The 16,355-nt window shown below is 49.2% G+C and overlaps 1 protein-coding gene across 1 annotated transcript in view; it reads right to left on the bottom strand.

Moving 5' to 3' along the window:
• Positions 1 to 353: 353 nt before the first annotated feature.
• NEK10 (NIMA related kinase 10) overlaps positions 354 to 16,355 on the bottom strand; it is a 44,014-nt gene continuing 28,012 nt past the window's right edge. The window contains exons 27-34 of the mRNA XM_078604147.1: positions 8,680 to 8,911; positions 7,682 to 7,828; positions 7,319 to 7,422; positions 5,272 to 5,382; positions 4,530 to 4,638; positions 3,940 to 3,992; positions 3,701 to 3,759; positions 354 to 3,133 (exon numbers count right to left, since the gene is read on the bottom strand). Coding sequence (XP_078460273.1) covers positions 3,088 to 3,133; positions 3,701 to 3,759; positions 3,940 to 3,992; positions 4,530 to 4,638; positions 5,272 to 5,382; positions 7,319 to 7,422; positions 7,682 to 7,828; positions 8,680 to 8,911 — 861 coding nt within the window. The 3' untranslated portion in view covers positions 354 to 3,087. The remainder of the gene's footprint in view (positions 3,134 to 3,700; positions 3,760 to 3,939; positions 3,993 to 4,529; positions 4,639 to 5,271; positions 5,383 to 7,318; positions 7,423 to 7,681; positions 7,829 to 8,679; positions 8,912 to 16,355) is intronic.

Genomic DNA, 16,355 nt, shown 5'->3' with positions numbered 1-16,355 from the left:
ATTACACGTTTTCTTGCCAACGACAACCTAACCATTAATCAAGACCTCACCAATGTACCTCACCGCCAACTCAAGACCTGACCTCCGCTTCTGGGATCACGCTATCATCCTAGAATATCACCCAGATCTTGAAGAACACTGGTGAACAGAGTGGAACAACATGGATGTCCAGAATAAACACCTCATTTCTCAAACTAATTTTGTACCATTAACCGCAGACAGTCATCAGCCCCCACCCCCAGCCCTCTCAACTTCTTCAGCTACGCATACGCAGTTGGACATTGTCGTGCCGCAAAGCCAGCTTGAAAGTGTGACGTTGAGAAGACCTTATATAAACATTTAATCATAAGCAATTCACCACAATAAGGAGTTTATTTTTGCACAGTTTAAAACAAAATCCACTTAAATGCGAGCAACTGTTCATACAAAATACCCTTGGTGGAAACGCAACGTAAATTTAGATTTAAAATGTAAAAATCTACATTACGCAATGTAAATCTACAATTACCATCAATCATTCAAAATTCTGACCAAAACTGAGACCGTGGGCTTTTGATCAACTTGATAATGCAAACAAGAGTTCAAATAAGCTCAGAACACATGCCAGACACAGGTGTATTGATACAGCGACCACCGATTCATAAGCTATAGCCCCACGAGTGAAGACGAGACATTTCTCTCGTCGGTACCACCTGCAGTGGCGTAACTCTCATGGTTACAATTTATTTACATGGCCAATAACAATTAATTCTGTGAAAACCATTTGAAATTAGTGGGTTATCATTAGCCATATAAATACATTGGTACGACTGAAACTTTGCTGCCTTAGGTGGTCCCAATTTCTGCTCTGGACCATGGACTATGGTGGTGAGATAATGGATATACCATCCCACATTGGTACTCAAAGTGCATTACAAGACCACAAACCCAAGCTTATGGAGCCATGCTTAAGTTTTACAAACCGATTAAACCTTAGTAAACACTCAACACTAGAATACTAAGCAGTTCCATACTAGGCACAGCACATCCAATATACCTCTCGGTATGGCTGTGGCTACTGGTTAGGTGCCATTTACTCCAGTCTACCAGCGACCTGGGATATTAGGTGAGAAACTAAGCCGTGGTTATAGCAGTTGCCAAAGCACACAGCTTATCGCAGCATACCCAACACTACAAACACTACTGAACTGTATACAGAGAAGCAAGTTAACTAGGGTATCAAAACAAAGAGATGAGCATGAGTTGCTCATAAGCCATAGCCCAGCGCGTACGCACACTTTGTTGTCAACACTATACACAAACGTAAACATTCTGTGTTGCACAGAAATCCTGAGTTCATTTAAAATGTGCACCATACATTTCCTGGGTGCATCAATCTGGATACTGAAAGACCGTCGATCTTGGCCACTTCAAATTAAAATGTTCAGAGTGATTTCTCCCACGATCAAATCACTCTTGGTTTGCCCAATTCATGGATACCACATAATATAATATCGTTTTAGCAGCATGAGAACACTATCAGGCAGGAGTTTTTAAACTGGGAAGTCTGTTGACCCCGAAGTGGACGTAGGCATCATTAAGGGGGTCTGTGAAAGACAACTGGATTCACAGTGGATTCTCCTGCTGATCCAGCTTGCACCAGCGCAAGAATAAATCAGACGTTGATAAGCGCACACAGCTACAACACTGCCCCACTGTGGGGTTCTCAAAGTGCCTCGGAAGACGTTTCAACTGTGGCTCTACTAAGCCTGGGTACAAAAATGATTGAGAATCGCTGTCATAATGCACGTAATGGGATAAACATCCATTCGAATAAAGCGCAGCTGCCTTCTTATACCAACAGTTTATGCAATGTATCAATAATCCCTGATTATACTCTTGGACGTTCCTTTGTAATGTCTTGTATGTGTTGTTATTTGTGTTTCATCTGTGCCTTAGTTTGTTTTGTCCTTTTATACTTTTATCCATCCGCACTGTATGTTACGTCCTAATTTGGTTATGTCATTCTGTCTACATTGCATGGCTCATCTGTATGTGCTACATAGGTATGTGCATTTACATAGCATAAACAATTCTTGGGCATGTAATTTGATGTGCGTATCATTTGGGTCATGAATCGATTTTCATCAATGCATGATTCTGGTTCCACGACGGAGCATGTGCACAAGTCAATGTTCCAAACTGGAAAATGCTTCCTCGACTTGTCAAACCAAGACTTGCCATACTGTTTTTAACACGACTAAATTTAGATTAGTCTGCGCTGTAATACTCATATCGGCTCCCCTGAAGTTTCTTCACCTGCATTAAATAGTCGTCACCGGCTAATTACCCAGCGTAATGCTGGGTGGAGGGGTGGCCCAAATGAAACAAAAACACGGATAATGAAAACATGTGTAGATTAGGCAATAAAAATATGCATTGTTTAGCTATGCAGAATGGGGGTGAAAATGTGGGGTGAGAATGCGGAATGTGGCATCTGTTTTGATTGCTTCTTAAACTAATATATTTGCTTCCCGACGTGCTTGTATTCTCATAGGCAACCAGTCACTGACCATCGACTGACGTGTGAGGAGCAGCGAATGACTATACGAACACGTGTGGAGAGATATTCTATATTTTTGCAAGCAAGCTTAAAACTCAAAGGGAATGGTCTGCCCACGGATCATTGAGAATTAACTGTAATTGAGTTTTTTTAAAAACTAGCCCAAGTTAAAGGAGTTATATAATGTATCCAGAGCCTCAACGGTGATAAAGTGCAATGTCAATGTGTACGCTTTACCTATTAATTTTGGACTATTTTAGAAAATGTGTTCTCAGGTGTTTTGTTGCCTTAAGAGGACTCCATCTGAACCCGTAGCAAAGAGCACAGTGTCTGTGTAAATTACCGTGCATATGGAACTTTTGCAGGCTATTGACACACCATCAGTATGTCTGCCAGGCTGTGCTACGCAACAGGACTACCCACAGCTGGCTGAGAACCATGGGGCCACAGCTTCCTCGTGAAGTGGTCCCTGTGGAGGGGTCCTCCCCATGGCAGAGTCTTCTTGTTGTAGGAACTCTGCCAACGAGCAGTGTTGGGTCGTCGTGTCAAGACAGCAGGGCCCTCACAGTTGAAGATTCCAAGTCCTGGTGCCTATAAGAGAGCGTGGTGTTACCACAATCACTCAGTTCTCCATCTCACAAATGTATGTATGTTGAACTTCTTTCGCACCATACATAAACAACCGTGCTGATCGGAGGTGCGCGGGAAGGACATCAAATTAAACACGAAAACAAGAAGCACATCTCAAAGTGCGCGATGCAGTGACGTACATGTTTTTCTGTTTACACATTTGTGCAACAATCACGCTAAAGCTGCTTGAATGATTCTGGAAGTTAATTTTGCTCTGAAGTTTTAAAAGTTATTTATCGGAGCCAACTTTTATTTCAGGACATGCATTTCAATTCACACTTATTTATGTGCATACAATATCTTTATAAAAACATTTTATGTAATGCATTTATTTTTGCTCTGATTGCTATTTTCTTCACTGTCACAGTTTGTTTATGTTATTGCTTTTATCATTTTGGTGACCCGGTCATTCTTGCATTTGAGACTGTTATCCTGGTCTCTTGAGTTTGGCTCAACAAAATACACTTGAAAGTTGATATAGAAGCAATTTAGGAGTGAAAGGATGTGATAACCCACACACTTTCATACCGGGTGGCTTGGCCTGTACTGTAGTAGCCACTCTCCATGAGCACATCTTCAATCATACACTGCAACAGAAAAGTGTAAGCACATTCTATTGGTTGTGTCCACATATTTTAACCTCATACCGGTTGAATGCTGATGACTGTGAACAGCTCAGACACTTCTTCCACGCTGTATCGGAGCTCCAAGCATGATTCACAAACACCAACAAATAATATTGCAGCAAAGGTGCCAAGAGTAGTTACCTGCATTTGCCCATAAGTGATGCCTTCCTGATTGTCATCGCCATCATAATAACCTGGACACAGAAACACAGCTGGGTACTCATGACGTAGACATCTAAATATATCATCATGTAAAACACTGAACTTCTGATAAAGCACATGGATTAATTGCATTAAAATCGTACCATGCTTCTACTATGCTGTAGCGTCCATTGTGGTTATCATTTGGACTTTAACAAGGGTCTTAAGAGTCGATTGTGTACTGTATTCCAAAAATCCAATGAATATAAAGTGGGTTTTCTTTTAATTCTTGGTAGAGATATTGATGAACTCAAATTTAACCAAACACATTATTTGGTGATACTGCATTGGGAGTGGTGCACAAATAACAAATACGTAAGACATTCGTCATGAACACTCTGAAGGGTCGTTGCCCGAAACGTCATCTATTATATATATTTTTTCCTTTTAAGGCCATGGTGTTAATGACGAAGGTGTTGAATATTTGTCAAACATAACTGAAGCTCTCATTTGTAATGCACTGGCCAAGGTCAACGGCGACGAGTGAAGATCGGTGGAGGGAGTGAGCTGATGGTGGTGCTGTCCCTCACGATGGGTTTCCCCTGAGCTCAGCTGGGAGCTGGAGCTGCTCTGACAGTGGACGCCAGGCTTCGCCAGGGCCCAGCCCAAGTCGATCACTTCCTGGGAACCCTGCACCACCTGCTCAACGAACACGCGGCCAACAACTCACGATGCTTCTCAAGCCCAACTTGCCATAGCCATGCAAAACACAAACCCACATATACTTGTAAAGTATGCGTTTCAAGATCAATTAAAATAATGGTAATCCAACCATAGATGCCCCAGTGGTTTCTTATGTCCCTCTTACTTTCTTCTCAACAGATTGTTGAATATTGTTAAAGTGATGGCTCCCTATCTTACAGGGAAGAGTGCTAAAGTAGTCAACAAATGTATTGAGAAAACCGGCCAGGTGGCTCAGTGGTAGATCGATGGCCTTGCAATTCCAAGGCTGCGAGTCCAAATCCTGGTTGGGGGTTGACACAGCTCATCATCCATCTGGTGTTGATAAAAATTAGTACCACTTTATGGGTAAGTCAACAGTGGTTGTCTTATAGAGAGACTTGCCTCTGCCATTGGAATGTGGAATTTCCACCACTGGCTCAGAAGATGAACATCAATGTATCAATGATCATTTGACTTATGAGAATGGTGGAAGATGTAGAGGCTTTGAAGTAACAAGTTGTTTTGTCATTCATTTCTTCCTATTATTTTTATCTATAAATGGATCACCCTGTAATTTGTTGAATGAATGTTAAAACAACAAAACCAAACCTTCTGAATCTCACTCTTGAGATTGCAAGCATTGCTGTGGGGACTGAAGAGCGACTTCTTGAAACGTTCCACAGCCCTGCGTGACCGGTTGTGCGTCAGCGATGGAGGAAGCTAAAGCCCAATACAGGAGACATTATGGCTAGAGGCTCTGTTACACACAACTACACAATACACAGAACTACAAAACTGGAGAAGCGTTCATTTGAAAAAGACACATTAAATGCATATGCTGTGAATTCATTCTAAATTAAATCTTACATTTAAGTAAAACTGACCAGCAGAAGTGTATGGAGCCATTGCCTAGATTAGTAGTTCCCAACCTATGGTGCCAGCCCATTGGTGGTCCACAAGGCCGTGTGGGTGGTCTGCAAAACTATTGCAGACATTATGTTTTTCAACAAACACCATATTTTTTTAAATAATAATTTAAATGTATAAAGCGCTTTTAAACAATCGTTCTCAGGGCGCTTGCATGGCACGGTGGAAAATAGTTAACAACCAAGTAAAGAAGAAGTGAGAAAGACGGTTGAAAATAAGTAAAGACAGAAAGCCATTATAAACAGATACGCACAGTGGTTCATGAAAACATTTCAAAAAGTGCCATTTTAACACGAGTTCAGAAGGGTTGGGACTCACTTTTATAGATGCTTACATTAGCGATACAAAGTTATCCTGAATGATACTGCAGACACCCAGGGCCAGATTAAGGTTTTTGTAGGCCCTAGGCACATCTGTTTCCTAGGTGTTCAGTGATAACTTACCAGAGTTGGTACTGCTGCCAATGTCACTACCGCCACTGTCACTCGCTTGCTTCACGCGCACTTCGTCGAGCCGCTGAACAGATGTCGTTGCTGATATGTTCATTATTTAGTCTCTGCCCTAATTGTATGGGAGCGTGCTGTGCCGTAGATAAGTATATTGAATTTGAAATTATTTCTTTTTTTAAACTAAGTAAGCCTATAAAATATTAAAAGCGAAAATTTATCCCACTATTTTTTACTGTGATTATCATATCGGATGACGCAGCTTGAAAAGAATGCCGTTCATTTTCATCGATAACAAATTCAATGTTTTGACAGGATGACCGCATGGTGAGCGCCATATTGCTTTACTTTTGTTTAAGCTTAGAGGTTTGTTTCACTGTTATTTTAGGTCCATAATAAAGATTTTTGGGTTAGATCGCGTTATTATAAATGTGTCGCAACCCTCCACCAACCAACACGGCCAATCAGTAAAAAATGTGTCACGTTGACAAAAGACAAATAGTTACTTCTTCAGCCCACCGGTGTGATTGGCCGTGTCGGGTGGTGGAGGGTTGCCACATATTTATAATAACGCGATCTAACCCAAAAACCTTTATGATGAATAATACTGGTCGCAAAAGCCTACGAGTTAAACTGTTATTTTAGGTGTAATATGCCTCACAACGAGTCAACGACTTGTTATCACTGCACATAAATTGCAACGAGCATAATTATATTTATTCAAGAAGATATATTGCTTACATCTTTTATCATACAAACGAAAAAACTGTTTTTTATCGTTGGCCCTTCAGTTTTTGTAGGCCCTGCAGATACCAATCAAACTAGCCATAAGAGTTAATATTTGTTATCCTTCCCCCCCCCACCTCCAATTATCAAGGTTGGCTACGTACAGTGCAAAAGAAGTTCAACATACATACATTTGCATGCTATACATGCTGTATTGTTATTGCTTTTAGTGCAATATCCTGTGACAGGACTTAACTTCTAAGTCATACTTTATACATTTAACTTGCCTTCTTAAATGTAATGTGCATCAACAATGGTAAAACACAGCTCTACAGCGAGTGATGTAGGGGGGTCGGCATGAGCACTGTACGAGGAATTAATTGGCACCCCCTCCCCAACCCGGTACAATTGTCCCCTTCTAATTGTCGCCCAGCACTTGGGCACCTCCAGCCCATGGAGACCAGGACAGCGGCACCGCCTGCTCACATGTTAGCTATACCACTGTGTACAGAAAGTGTCGCACTGCAGCAGTAATTGGCGAGGTTTGGGTCACGTACTTGTGAAATGTAGATAAGCTTGTGCAGCTGCAAGAGGATCTGCTGGATGGGATCCGAGATCTGCCTCACCTTGCGCTGTGACACTGCAATGCCCGTTCCTGACCCTGGACATAATCAACACGGCCCGCGTTGCTCCTGGAGGTCACGACTCAACAGACTGTGCGGACGGACGCAAATACTTAGGTCACCACAATTGTAAATGATCACACCTCATGCCTGTGTGAACATCTCTCAGCCTGTCAGCATCAACATCACTAAAATCATCAGATGCGGTCACATACAGATGCTATATAGAACCATATTTTATTTACGCTTGTGCAGCAGCAGACAGGCACAAGCGAATGAATTAGCGACGAAACTCACGAGGTCGCGGTCTGGAGCTACCCCTGCAGATGGAGTCGGCAGAGCGAGAGTAGCGGCGTCGCTCCGCCGATGGGTGCTGCCTGGACGGGCTGCTCACGGTGCTGGAGGGCCCTGGTGGTGTCAGGAGCGAGTCCTCGCCCTCCAAACCTTATCCACATGCCGCAACAGTGGAGAGAGCCAAGTTATTATTATCATCATGTTCGTTTACCCAGGAAAGCCTCACCGAGTCTGATTACTCTTTTTCAGGAGGGTCCTGCCAACTTTTCGTATTAGGAAGTGCCGATCAATATATGTGTGTAAGTAATTTGGCCTGGAACATCAGCATACATGATAATTGGTTCTTTACCCTTCTATCTGGCAACAAAACTGACACCTTTTTACAAGGAGTCATGTTTGCATAGACCGCAATACCTGCAGTCATAATACAAACAAAGAACATAACTCTGATAATGTGCACTGTCCTTAAAGTTGATTGATCCACACCCGAGACAGCTTTCCTTAGAGCCTAGTCTCATATGGGTTGGACCAGATGACGCCAAAAGGCGCAAAACTCAAAGACAATGCACCATCAGAGTATGAGAGCTCGGGGCAAGCATCTACACTATGGGAACCTCATTTGCCAGTAAAAATATGATAATTGGTTCTTTACCCTTCTATCTGGCAACAAAACTGACACCTTTTTACAAGGAGTCATGTTTGCATAGACCGCAATACCTGCAGTCATAATACAAACAAAGAACATAACTCTGATAATGTGCACTGTCCTTAAAGTTGATTGATCCACACCCGAGACAGCTTTCCTTAGAGCCTAGTCTCATATGGGTTGGACCAGATGACGCCAAAAGGCGCACAACTCAAAGACAATGCACCATCAGAGTATGAGAGCTCGGGGCAAGCATCTACACTATGGGAACCTCATTTCAGCATACAATGGGCAACTCTTCTTCAAATTAATGTTTCCAAAAATTGTGGCTGCCTGTGGCGGTACGTGCACATGCCATAGATTGGTGACTCGGCGCCCCTCTTTGCGTGGTCGATACAGGTTTTGGGCACCAGCGCGAAGGCACACGGCAGGCCCACCAGACCATCCTCCACAAGGGCCGACCCAGGCTTCCCCCCCCCTTCCATCCAATCCACGCCCAGTGTGCCCCCCCCCTCCCAGCCCTCTTCACTACGCAAGCTTGATGCACCCCCACTGCTCTCCAAGCTGCCTCCCTTGCCTTCCTGCTCCTGCACCCACCGAACACACACATATACACATACGGGCTAGGTCATATGCAGGTGTGAATGGCAACCTACTGAACTCCAAATGCAAGAAAATCCTTCATCTTAATCAAGGGCAGACAGGCAGCAGAAACATAGGTTCCCTTAAGCTGGCTTCCAGTCACAGTTTATATCAAGAAGCATTAACATTGAGGCAATGAATGGTGGTGTAACTCGCAGAGAGAAAATCTCTGGCCAGGTAGCTGAGCAATAGAATGAGCAGCTCGCAAATCAGATAGTTGCAAGTCCAAATCCTGGTTGGGGGTTGACTCAGCCTGTCATCCCTCTGGAGTCGACCAAATAAGTAACACTTTGTGGGAATTCAACCATGGTTGTCTTATTGAGAGGCTCACCTCTGCCATGGGAGTGGAATTTCCACCACCGACTCAGGGCTGTAAACAGGAGCTGAGCACTGCCTCAACACTCACTTGAGCAAGAAACCCCTCTGACTTCAGTTGTTGTGCTTTGATGTATGTGTAATGTAGTAACTTGGCGGGAGACGACCTTACGGGTAGCACACTCTTTATTAACACCAACTTATATTACACGGGTGGCTAACTGCAGCCTTAACCCACGGGGTTCCCCTGGCTACACCCACACGGGCTCTTACGCCCCGTAGCTTCTCGGAACCCACCCGGCTGGGGTGTCCGTCTCGACTCTGGGTCCCACAGCCTCGTCCCACATGGACGTCAGACCACGGGTCCCACAGTCTCGCCTCTGAGCCACACAGGGTCCCGGCCCTTACAAGGACAGCGGGACTAGGGGTCTCAGGGCCCTACCTCTTCAACTCCGTCTTCGATCTTCAACTGGTTATCAACTCCCCGAGTGCTCCCGCGCGTCCCCCTTTATAGTCCTTCATGCGGACGTCGCTGAGAGCACCCACCCCAGTTGACCAATCACTGCGCGCTGCCCACGATCCTATTTCCCACCTCGTGTCAGCGCGCACAACCACGCACCCCGCGCCGCCCCGTGATCTATCACTGTCGGCGCGCGTCAACACCACCACTACATCACCCCCTACCACATAGCTCGCAGCCGACCCGGCTGCTATAAAAATATTTTATTACCCCCCCCCCCCCCGTGTGTGCCCCGTAACACAAGCAACAATCACAACAACACAACAAGAACTCCGCCATCCGCAAGAATCAGAACATGCCACCGCAACAACAAGAACAATATGTACAACCCGGCGAGCGACAACAATAAATGTGTATGCAAAAAAAAAATTACTCGTGCAGCGTCCCTTCATTTCCGAGCGCCCCTTGAACGGGACATTATACCGGGCAGAAGGGGAACGCGGCGACGAGCTGCAACCTCGGGCCCCCCCACTTTTTTTTTTTTTCATGAAAAGTGTCGTGTCTTAGCACGAGTCCGCCTGGCCGGTCCGTCGTACGGCACCAGACGCGGTTGACCGTCCGGTGGCGGCGGCAGTCCAGGAAGGCACGGGGCAGGCATCGGAGATCCGGTCAACAGCCGTCAGGTCCGAGACACCTGGGAGTGGGTCAGGTGGAGACACGTGAGGATCAGACTGCGACACATCCCTCCCCGAGTCGACGGCCACATCACACGCTCGGTCGTTACGGCACAAAGGGAGGCTATGTGGTGCCGCGAAGGGTTTCAGCCGGGAGGGGTGTACGTACCAACGGCCTTTTTCCCATTTAATCTGGATACTCTGGGGTCGCGCAATACGCACGATTTCCACCGGTCCCCTCCATGGTCTCAACAATTTAGGGGACGTAGCCAACAGTGCATGTGGGCAGTGCAGCCAGGCCTTATCGCCTGGTTTCCAATCGTGCGTATACACCTTTCGTGCATGCAATCTTTCGTTAGTGATCTGGCGAGACCTTGAATTCAACCTCGCAACCTCTCGCGCTTCAGCCAGTTTGGCGATATTAAATTTGATGTGGTCGCCCAATTTAGATTTCGCACGTGGCTGGGAAATCCCCAGTTGGACATCCATGGCCGGATCGGCCTCCCGCCCATACATGAGAAAAAATGGGGAAAACCCCGTCGCCGCATGGGGGGCCATTCGATAGGCCGCGAGTACCCCAGGTACCTGTAAGTCCCAATCAACCTGATCGTTGCAGACCTGTTGGCACAGCATAGAAGTAATCGTCCTGTTTAGACGTTCAACCATTCCGTCAGTCTGCGGGTGGTACGGGGAGGTACGCACTTTCTTCGTACCCAACAGGTCGCACACCTCGCGCAACAAAACGCTCGAAAAATTATTTCCTTGGTCCGTCAGCAAGCGTTCGGGGGCGCCTTTGTCCAAAACATAGCCCTGGACAAAGACGTCCGCCACTGCCGCAGCCGACTGGTTGGCGAGTGGCCACGCCATGGGCCATCGGGTGAAGTATTCTACGCCAACCAGCAGGTACTTGTTACCCCTAGGTGTAGCGGGAAAGGGCCCCAAGATGTCGAGCGCAACCAGTTCGTTCGTGCGCGAAACTTGAATGGATTGTAGCGGTGGATTAGCCGCTATTGGTGGCGGTTTTCTTTGAGCGCACCCCACACATCCCTTGAGGATGTTTGCCACGTCGCTGCCCATACCCGGCCAATAATAGTCCCGTTGGAGTAGGGCGAGCGTTTTATGAAATCCCAAATGCATTAGTCGTTCGTGAGCAGCCAGAACGACCCTACCCCGCATAGCAGATGGCACAACGAGCGTATGACGCCGGGACATATTGTCCCACTTCATCAGGAGGCCCTGTCTGACCACCCAGGAACCGACCCGCGTCTCCCCCCCCCCGGGAGCGTCTGCCTTCCGACGCAACGTGAGTAGGGAGCTATCGGCCATTTGGAGACGGCCCCACTCGATAAGAGGCAACGCGAGTAACGAGTCCCCGCCCGTGGGAGCGGCGGGCGCGTCGACCCCCGGAGCGTCAGTGGCGGCGAGCAAAACTTCCGCGGGGACAGCGACAGGGGGTTTACACCGCGCCGATCCCAGAAGACATGCTCATTCCGAGCGAGGCGACAACCGCGACAAGGCATCCGCATTCGAGTGCCGCAATCCCTTACGGTAAATCGTCGTGAATTGGTAGTCTTGGAGGACCTCCAGCCATCGGGACAATTGGCCGGAGGGTTGCGCCACCCGCATAGCGTATTGGAGAGCCGCGTGGTCCGTACGAACAGTAAAATGACGGCCGTAGAGATACGGCCTGAATTGCTGTATAAAAAAAACGATCGCTAGCAATTCACGACGTGTCACACAGTAGCGTTGTTCCACAGGTGACAAAACTCTGCTACCGTAGGCGACCACCCGTTCGACCCCCCCGACCACCTGTGAGAGCACTCCCCCGATACCCGTGTTACTGGCATCCGTGTCAAGTAGGAACGGTTGCGTGAAATCGGGGTAACACAAGGGAAGAGCCCGCACCAAGGCGTCCCGAAGGGAGCAGAACGCAGCCTCCTCTTCCGGCCCCCAGTGAAACCTTACCCCTTTAGCCGTCAAAGCGTGTAGGGGCCTGGCTATGGTGGCAAAATGTTCGACAAAACGGCGGTAGTAGGAGGCGAATCCTATGAAGCTGCGGACTTCAGTGACTGAGGTTGGCGTTGGCCATGAGCTGACGCAGTGCGCCTTAGCAGGGTCTGTAGAGATCCCTGAACGGCCAACGATATGCCCCAAGTACCTGACCGATTCCCGAAGCAGGTGACATTTAGCCGGTTTAAATTTTAATTTAGCGGAACGCATCCTGAGGAACACCCCTCTCAATCGCTGGAGGTGCTCCTCGAAAGTCTGGCTGAAAACGATATCATCGAGGTAAATCAAACAGGTGTCCCATTGGAGTCCTGACAAAACCAATTCCATGAGCCTCTGGAACGTGGCGGGAGCGGAATGTAAGCCCATGGGCAATCGATTGAATTCAAATAGACCTCCTGGTGTCCGGAAAGCGGTCTTTGGTTTCGATTCCTCATCGAGGGGCAATTGCTAAAATCCTGAAAGCAGGTCAAGCGTCGAAAAAAACTGTGCTCCCGCCAAGGCATCCAGCGACTCATCCATCCTGGGGAGTGGATACGCGTCGGCCATCGAGATTTTATTTAGGCGGCGGAAATCCACACAAAACCGCAAGGACCCATCCTGTTTTTTAACAAGGACGATGGGAGCACCCCACGGACTGGAAGAGGGCGAAATGATGTCGGCAGCCAACATGTCATTAACAGCCGACTGCACATGCTCCTTCTCGGCTGGGCTGAGCCGGAAGGGATTCTGCCGAATAGGGGCCGCGTCACCCGTCGCTATGTGGTGGCGCAACAGGTCCGTGCAGCCAATATCGTACTTGTGTCTGCTAAACACGTCAGCGAATTCGAGTAGCAGGCCCCTCAACGCTCCCAACTGCACACTAGACAAGTTACTAGACCCAGCACACAACGAGTCCAACCATTCTGTCCCCTCCTCCAATGGAGGATGCGTATCGAGGCTAGAATCCGCATGTGCAACGAGCTGTTCATCGACGGGTAGCGGCGCCGCGTGAGCCAGCACCGTGCCCTGTGTAATTACAGCTGGCCGCGACCCCGTATTCAGAACCATAACGAACGGATCCCTGTCCGCCCGCACCATGGTCTGAGCTACCGCTAAGTCGAGGCCCCCAACAGCTCTGTTTGACGGCCCCAACAGAACACCTTGTTCCGCCGCATCCACCCCGAGGGGTTTTCGCAATCGAAGGGGTACCAACATTTGCAATCCCGGGGGCACCCGCACAGTCTGAGTTGCCAGCGCCTGAACCGTTGCACAAACCGTGCGTATTTTGGTAGGACTCGTTAAAAATGCAACCCGCCGACCCGATGGAAGCTCAATGCAGGCCTGATCGACGAGAATTTTAATGGGCATTTTAGCCAGAGAAGTCCGTACCCAGTAAACAAGGTACTGCCAAAGATGATGACGCAAAAATAGGACCCGCCAATTTGATATCGCCAATACAAATAGTCGCCCGAATCTGTCCGATGATTCCCAAAGATCCCCCGTTCGCCGCGTAAAACGGTACGTCCACCGGAAGAAGGGGTCGACATTGGACGGGGAGGATGTTATAAATAAGGTCCGAAATGATAGTGGCCGATGCACCCGTGTCCACCAGCACCCGGACCTCAACCCCGTCAATAAAACCCGTTACTACGGACGACCCGGCCGACGCAGCCACTATCCTGTGGGCCAACTCGGACCATTTGACTGCTCCCGGGCCGTGTACGCACCCCCCTCGCCGAACCGAATCCCCGGTACCCATACGCGGTCCCCCCACCGCGAAGCGGCAACCCGAGTGTGCCGTGTATGTGGACCGAGCGTGTGGGGTGCCGCGACTTGCCGGGGGTTAGCTGGGACGACTTGGGGCCTTGGTCGTCGTCCGGACGTGGTCCCGTGGCGCGCTGACGCGGAGCCCGGCACCCGGACGCGACGTGACCCCGAAGGCCGCAGTTGTAACACATGACGAGGGACGTCGTAGGTTTCGGTTGCTCCAGCTTGCGGGACGATCGTATGGGCGAACGACCTCCCGATCTCCACTCCCCCGGTCTCGACACGGTGAAGGCCTCCTCCCGAGCTGTAGCAGTCTGAGGCTCGGCGACCGTCGCGGCAGGTGTCGCGATCCCCGCCGATGCACAGACGACCGTCCACTTGCGCTTGAGGACCTCGGGTGCGTGGATACTTGTAGCAACCCCCAGGGAGCAGATGTCCATTTGGTCCGCCGTATTGATGGGGACTCCCAGGTCGTGAGCCAACGCCAGCAGCTGCTCTGTCACCATGGCGTCCTTCCCCTCCTTGTCCATGCGGGGAAAAGCGGCGTCCGCCAGGGCGAGCAGCGACGTGCGATAGGCGAGTGTAGTTTCTCCATCCATCTTACGCCGTTCGTAGAACTGGTGGCGACAGGTCGAGGGCGGTCCGAACACCTTAGCCATGAGATGTAGCGCGGCCTGGAGCGTTGAGCGGGACGATCTTGGGGCGGATGTGAAGGCCGCAAGTGCGTCGTCGTCGAGCGTCGCCGGCAGCGCGCGTAGGGCAGTGGTGTCGGACCACCCCGACATCTCTTGATGTGCGAGGAACCTTCGTTGGAAGGCCCCCCAGTCGCCCCCGTCCGCCTTGAACGCCGTCAGCGCGGGCAGTCTTTGTTGGAAGACCTGGTCGTCGTCCTCCGATGAATGCTTTTCCCGCGCGCCGCTGTGGTTGACGAAAATGTCGGCTCCGTCGGCAGGCGCATGGTGGAGAGTTTTGGCGCGCGCCGATGACGCGGGCTGTGTAGAGTGGAGGTCCCCGACCATGTGGTGTCCACGCTTCCCGCCAATCGATGGTGGACCCTCAAAGATGGCGCCAATTTCAAAACTTTCGGCGCGGAGCGCGTTCTGGCGGGATCCCTCCGGCCGCGCTCCCTCCTCCAACCTCGTAGTCGTCCTCCCGCCTCCTGAAGCGGTGATTTCTGCCAAAATTGAAGCGGCGGCGAGCAGCAACTCCGCCAGGCGGGAGTGTGCATCCTGGAGGCCGGTGTCGGAGGCGAGCGGAGCGTCGGCCATCGCCGCGAAGTGCTGCATCGGCGGCATCTCTTCGTCCTCGCCTTCCGAGGCTTGTGGCTCCGGTACGCCGTCGTCTTCCCGATCTCGCTCGTGGGTACGGGCAGTCTTCCTAGTATCCATCCTTTTGAAGACAGGTTTACTTCTGACGCCAGTTGTAATGTAGTAACTTGGCGGGAGACGACCTTACGGGTAGCACACTCTTTATTAACACCAACTTATATTACACGGGTGGCTAACTGCAGCCTTAACCCACGGGGTTCCCCTGGCTACACCCACACGGGCTCTTACGCCCCGTAGCTTCTCGGAACCCACCCGGCTGGGGTGTCCGTCTCGACTCTGGGTCCCACAGCCTCGTCCCACATGGACGTCAGACCACGGGTCCCACAGTCTCGCCTCTGAGCCACACAGGGTCCCGGCCCTTACAAGGACAGCGGGACTAGGGGTCTCAGGGCCCTACCTCTTCAACTCCGTCTTCGATCTTCAACTGGTTATCAACTCCCCGAGTGCTCCCGCGCGTCCCCCTTTATAGTCCTTCATGCGGACGTCGCTGAGAGCACCCACCCCAGTTGACCAATCACTGCGCGCTGCCCACGATCCTATTTCCCACCTTGTGTCAGCGCGCACAACCACGCACCCCGCGCCGCCCCGTGATCTATCACTGTCGGCGCGCGTCAACACCACCACTACATCTGCATAAATATCATTTAAATGTTCTGTAACTGTTTTTCAATCAACATAACACTGCTACAAGCCTTCTACTAATTACAACTTCTCGATCCAAAATCATTATAATGTACTTTCTGTCAATTACTCCAGAATTGTTTTTACAAAGCACAAAATAGTTGAAAAATTATTTATTTATTGAGAACGTTTATTATTCCTGTGAACTTTATTATTGGATTCTGAAATATTTTGT

The sequence above is a fragment of the Lampetra planeri genome, chromosome 21, assembly GCF_965212315.1.
Source record: "Lampetra planeri chromosome 21, kcLamPlan1.2.h2, whole genome shotgun sequence".
Classification (NCBI taxonomy): Eukaryota; Metazoa; Chordata; class Hyperoartia; order Petromyzontiformes; family Petromyzontidae; genus Lampetra; species Lampetra planeri.
The sequence above is the reverse complement of the archived record's forward strand: the minus strand, read 5'-3'. Positions and strand labels throughout refer to the sequence as shown.